This window comes from Fukomys damarensis, unplaced genomic scaffold, assembly GCF_012274545.1.
Source record: "Fukomys damarensis isolate Sample0158 unplaced genomic scaffold, DMR_v1.0_HiC HiC_scaffold_14, whole genome shotgun sequence".
In the NCBI taxonomy this organism is placed as follows: Eukaryota; Metazoa; Chordata; class Mammalia; order Rodentia; family Bathyergidae; genus Fukomys; species Fukomys damarensis.
Genome location: NW_022900926.1, coordinates 20,362,084 through 20,368,083, shown reverse-complemented (window position 1 = coordinate 20,368,083; position 6,000 = coordinate 20,362,084). Strand labels below are relative to the sequence as shown.

The window sequence follows — 6,000 nt, the reverse complement described above, 5'->3', positions numbered from 1 at the left end:
TGTGTGTGTGTGTGTGTGTGTGTGTGTGTGTGTGTGTGTGTGTGTATTTTTCAGTGGGGATTGAGCCCAGAGACTTGTGCATGCCAGGCAGTCTGCTACTGAGCCATACCTCTAGCCCTTTTTATTTCAGACAGGGATTTCCTCAAATTGCCTGCTAGCCTTGATCTTGGTATCCTTGTGCCTCAATTTCACAAGTAACTGGAAATATGGGTGTACACTACCACACCTGGGTGTAATCAGAATTTTTTAATTACTGTTGATTTTGAGGAGTCTTTTCAGATAGCCACAATTTACTTACTTTTCTTTTTTCATACTGATAGTATCTCGTTTTAACCCGAGTAACCTCTTCCTATTTTTATTTCTATTTTCTGTTCTTGAGGCAATAGGAAAAGTGACTTTCAAAACAGTTTTTATATACTTACTTCTATGGTGTTCCCTAATTCTTAAAAAAAAAAAAAAAGCATTAACAAAATTGCCATCCTAAAAGTACAGTACTAGGCAACCCTGTCCTTAAATTTCATAATCTTCCTTTATAATGGGTCAAATTCATAATCACCTAACAACTACAAGTGTTTTCTGTTGTAGTCAAAGAGTTCTACAAGAATATCTTTTATTCAAGAAACATTTATCAAGTGCCTAATATATACAAGGTTTTGGAGAATGAGACAGCATGGCCATAATTTATCTAGGACAGTTCCAGTTTACACTTTCTTGGTATAAATATTAATATAACCTTCCTTCTTTTCACTGAAAAGAATCTTGGTTCAGGCAATACATTACATGGCTATCCTAAACAAAATGATTATAATTTACCCTCAAAGAGTTCAGTTTAGTAGGACACAGGCACATGTATAATAGATAATAATTCTAGAAGAGTATGATGAATCACAAATCACAGTTATAAACATGATGTTATGGGAATAAATGCTTTCATTTCATATTTTTATGGATGTTTTTCTCAACTTTGTGGTTTACAACCCTGTTATACAAATGAGGCCAACAGTAGTATAGTACCAAGTTTACCATCTGGAAGCTTATCAGAAATGTAGAATTCTCAGGTCTCACCCCAGACCTACTAAAAGCACAACATGCATTTTATGTGACCCCAGATTATCTAAAGTCATAGAACCAATGGTTTCTAAGATATGGGTACAAATAACATGAATGAGCCAAAAGTGATTCTGGGTATAATTTTTATTCATAAGGACTTAAATAAATCATGGTTAACAGTGAGAAAATCATTCTTCTCAATTTTCAGATGGTGGAATACACTGGTACAAAAATACTATTGTTATGTAAGGCTTTTCTTTCCTTTTTCCTCATGTAAGATGATCTAAATTGTCCACAGCCCTTATCTTCTTTAGATTTTAAGTTCCTTTAATAGACTCTGGATTGTCTTTGAGAAAAGGATCAACTGACAACAAATTATCCATGAATTACACAGACTGTAAAGAGTCATGCATTAAATCTTGTTGCTATGGAGATCACATTTAAGTTTCTTTATGAAAGTTAAAACATTGTAGGAATGATGATGACCTTTTACATATGTAAGATAAGGGAGTGTATATCAGAATTGAGTTTGAAAACTTCCCTTTGGAACTAAAAAAATAAAAAACAATGGCTCATCTAATCATTATAGAAACACATTTCTCTTGCTTTGAGAAAAGTTTTTACATAGTGTAAGAATTGCTGGATGACTCAAACTTTCCCCGCAACTCTCAGAAACTCCATGCCCACAAACTCTCCAAAGATAAAGAAAGCATTACCTTTAATTGTTGCTGCAGTTCACTATTCAATCTGGCCAACACTGTGTTGGTCTCCTTATTACGTCTAATTGATGCCTGAATAGCTTTTTTGTCTTTCCCAACAGATCTGAAAAGACAAAAGGGGCAAAAAGTATAACCTTTCTTTCTTTTAAATCTCTTCATTTTTCCCTGATTTAATTCTAAGCACAGAGGACAGGGAGCATCTCTTCCCTTATTAGCACAGCTCAACCTCACCTGCTCTTCTGCAATGGCCAACCAAAGGTACCTAAGCTTATGAGGCTCAAGTTTAATGTTGTTATTGTGCTAATTACTATTAGACATCTGGCTTTTAAGTTAAAAATCTAGAGCAGGCAGTGGCGAATTTTTTCTGTAAGCAGCCAAATAAATATTTTAGGCTTTGCAGGCCACAGTTTCAGTTGCATATTCCATTTTTCTTCTCTTTTTACTAAAATGTAAAAGCCATTCTTAACTCATGGCCCACACAAAACTAGGACATTTTGCCCAGGAGCCTTAGTCTGCCAAACCCTGGTCTAAGACAACCATAATTAAAATATCAGTATAATTCTACACTATTAACTTTTAAAAACTCCTGCTTCTCCTTACAACAGGGTGTTGAAATGGAATTGGAGTTGAAGCGGAAAAAAGTGGGAGGCATATTCTACCTACTCAGAAATGAGAAAGCTCTCTAAGAAACTATGCTCAACTAAAAACTAGTCTGATCACTAGTATCTTTCAGTCTGGTATTGCTCATTGTTCTTTTTGTACCTAGTAACTAAATGTGTTTAGGTGTAACTCTGATTACCTAGGAATAGAAGGCTGTGATGCAAGAACAGCAGCTAAGACACCTGTCTTTTGTGTATGTTCATCAACATCTGGCCTCAACTCATCTTCTGATTTTAGTCTTCTTCGGACAGGTTTAGGTGGTGGAGCAAGAGGTGCTGTGCCTTTGCTCTAGAAGACAAGAATTGCATTAATCATGAACATTTCTTGAAGATATTTATAGTTAGCACTTTGCCCCCACTGCTTTAAGCCATTTGCTCTTATAAGGATTAAAAGCTGCATATCCTACTCTTAAAACAATCTGTACAACAGCTAACTTAAAGTACAATAGGAAAAGAGGCTTTTCTGTTGACATCATAATCAAACATACCTATAAAACAAGTACTTACAAAGAGTAACATGAAGTCCTTGGAGTCTGAATCTGACAAGACTGCAAAAGTCAGTCTTATCATAAATGTATGTTCAATATATACCTGCTCAATAAATGGAAGCCTCCAGAAAGATGCATCCATTATCATCATAAGAATTCCTACTCAAAAAGGCTAAAATTTATCATCTTTTTTTTGGTACTGGGGATCAAACTGGGGACCTTGTGCATGCAAGGCAGGTGGCGGAATCACTGAGCTAAATCCCTTGCCTTAAAATATATCATCTTAAGGAAATAACATCATCATTATTACTTTTTGGGTGTTTGAGACAGAGTCTTGCTATGTAGTTGAGGTTGGCCTCAAAACCACAGAAATCCTCCTTCCTCAGCCTCTGAGAGCGCTGGGATTATAGGCATGCACCACCACACCCAGTGTGAAATAACTTATTATAAAGTCATGGGAAGCTTGGCAATTCTTTTCTTTCTTTTTTTTTTGGTACTGGGGATCAAACTTGGGCCCTTGCGAGGCAGGAGACGGAAGTACTGAGCCAAATCCCTAGCCCAAGCTTGGCAATTCTTAAATGCCACTAAAATGCATAGAACTTAGGATTTTTGAAAATGAGTGAACATTTTGTTAGAGATTATGAATCTGTCTCCAATGGAATTAAACACGGTAGGGTATTTCAGTATTTATCATAACCTGATTGCACCTATAAAGAAATAAAAACAGAGCCAACTGTTATCGCTTTAGTGAAACGCTATTGCCTTGAGTTGAAAAAATAACATTCACTACTACTAAAAACAAAACAAAACAAAAAAAAACACACAACTGGATATGGTGGGGTGGAACATGCCTATAAATCCCAGCATCCCGGAAGCCTGAGGCAGAAGGATCACAAATTCAAGCTCAGCATGGGTGATTTAGCAATTCAGTAAGATTCTGTCAAAAAGCGGAGGGGGGGGATGTAACTCACTTTGAAGGTTCTGGGTTCAATCTCTAGCACCACCAAAAGAAAAAACAAACAAATATAAAGAACCCCCAAACTATTAACACAGTAAAACTTAAGTGTCAAGAAAGTAGACAATACCACATAAATATTAATACTAGGTGGTACACACTAGCCTCAATGACAGAATATCATCTCTATTCAACAGGCAACCACATTCTGAGACAGATGGAATCTATTACTTTTAAATGCAAGGGGATGGCTTAGATGATTTCTAGTTCACGTTATTTCTAAAAATTATCTCATATAACTTTTCATGTACCCAATTATCCATATATAAAAGACTTTTCTGCATACCACATTGGCAGGAACACTAGCAGCTGTCTTTTCTTCAGTTTTACTATCTGCTTTGGCAACTCGGAGAGAACTTGCAGAATCAGAAGCTTTTTCAACCTGTGATGAATATATTATCACTGTTAACTATATATGATACATAGCTATGAATAAAGACAGAATACACAGCAAATCAGAGTAAAACACTAAGAAAATATTAATTGTGACTATAACTCTGAAATGAGGATGAGGAAGAACTTGAAAAGCCCTTGTTAAATGCCCTTTCTCTAGTAATGAGAGAAGAGGAAGCTAACGGGTCTGGCAGAGGAGGGAAGGGCCAGTGAAAATGCCACACCACACCGCACTCCAGGTGGCTGCTGGGAGGCGGCCGTGGCTACAGTGGGCCCATCTGTACGGTGGGCATGGCCACCACTCCCAGTACCCCTGCTCTCAGGCCCACCCTTGTTTTTCTAGGTGCAGTCCTTTCCTCTTATGGACCAGACAAAAAGTTACACATTTGAAGAAGTAGGAAATTTTCAAATCTATATGAAAGTTTAAATTATGCCTGTCAATTAAATATGAATTTTGGAACATGGGTTGAAACAATGAGTGCAGAGAACTCAGAATTCCTCTGATCCCTCCAAATGCACATTTATGTGCAGAGATGTAGGTCAGATATTCCTAGAGACATTCCTTGCCAGGAGGACTATCACGGTCTCTTGGAACACTGCAAAGATTCTATTTGGCACTGTGCAGTATGCAAGTATTCCCAACTAAAGCAACTTACATGAACTGATTGTAGCCATAGCTTCTTCTCCCATGAAAATCCTCATCAAATCACACAATTAACACTCAGCATTAAACCCTCAAAGCAGGGTTTCATCCAGGATAAGGTACTGTCTTTTCACATCATGCCTGCTTGACCCAGATTTTTTGTTTGTTTTTTTTTTTCTGGTACTGGGGATTGAATTCGGGTCCTTGCGCTTGCAAGGCAGGCCACCGAACCTCTGAGCTAAATCCCTGGCACTGACCCAGATTTTAATTTTTAGTAAACATTATATTGCAACCAGCAGGGACTGGTAACCAGTGAAGCTGAATAAAGCTCTCACCCAAGGTATATAAGTCTTCCAAAAGACGAAGCAGTACACAGTTCACTGACATTCCTGCTCTGATATTCCCCTCCCTGGGTACTGGGCTTTAAGAATTTTTGGTTATGAGCAAGATTTAGAGCACGTGGAAAGAGACTGCTACAGATTAGCGATAAACCCTTGACAACTGACCGGCAAGACCTCTGCATGTTTCTCGGCTTCATCGTCTTGTTCTTCATTTACATTTGATGCAGCAAGTACTTCAAACTGGCTGAAATCTGCAAAATTTGGTTGTTCTGGTATCTGCTGAGGTGAGGTACTAGTGTGAGTCATCAGGCCATCAGCATCCACTGGGCGATGAGCAACAGGACCAGGAGCCTGGACAAGTTTAGAACAGAGGAACACAAATTTATTGGCTTTTCAATGTCAGAATAGTCTTTTTTTTTCTCCCCCTTTAAAAATATAATGAAATCTATTACAGATGAATTCTATTATCTTTAAATTTAGGAAAGTATACTTCATTTTTGAAGCATACTAGCTTTTCATATAATATAAACATTTATGTAAAAAGCTAATATGCTTCAAAAATGAAGATGCTAAAGTTCCAACAGAAAAGACACTTTTCCAAATATTTTATTGCAAACAAAGTACAATGGAAGACGGGAGGGTCTGCTCCTGCCCCAGTTCTCTAAGTGCATCTAAATTGGGCAGCTGCACAA

General features: G+C 37.5%; 1 protein-coding gene across 9 annotated transcripts in view; it reads right to left on the bottom strand.

Moving 5' to 3' along the window:
• Positions 1-6,000, bottom strand: part of Reps1 (RALBP1 associated Eps domain containing 1) — a 42,813-nt gene that overhangs the window by 840 nt on the left and 35,973 nt on the right. For all 9 annotated transcript variants that reach the window (XM_010626592.3, XM_019207802.2, XM_010626593.3 and 6 more), the window contains 4 exons: positions 5,474-5,659; positions 4,218-4,313; positions 2,569-2,717; positions 1,767-1,872 (listed from right to left, as the gene is read on the bottom strand). In XM_010626592.3, the coding sequence (XP_010624894.3) occupies positions 1,767-1,872; positions 2,569-2,717; positions 4,218-4,313; positions 5,474-5,659 (537 nt within the window). The remainder of the gene's footprint in view (positions 1-1,766; positions 1,873-2,568; positions 2,718-4,217; positions 4,314-5,473; positions 5,660-6,000) is intronic.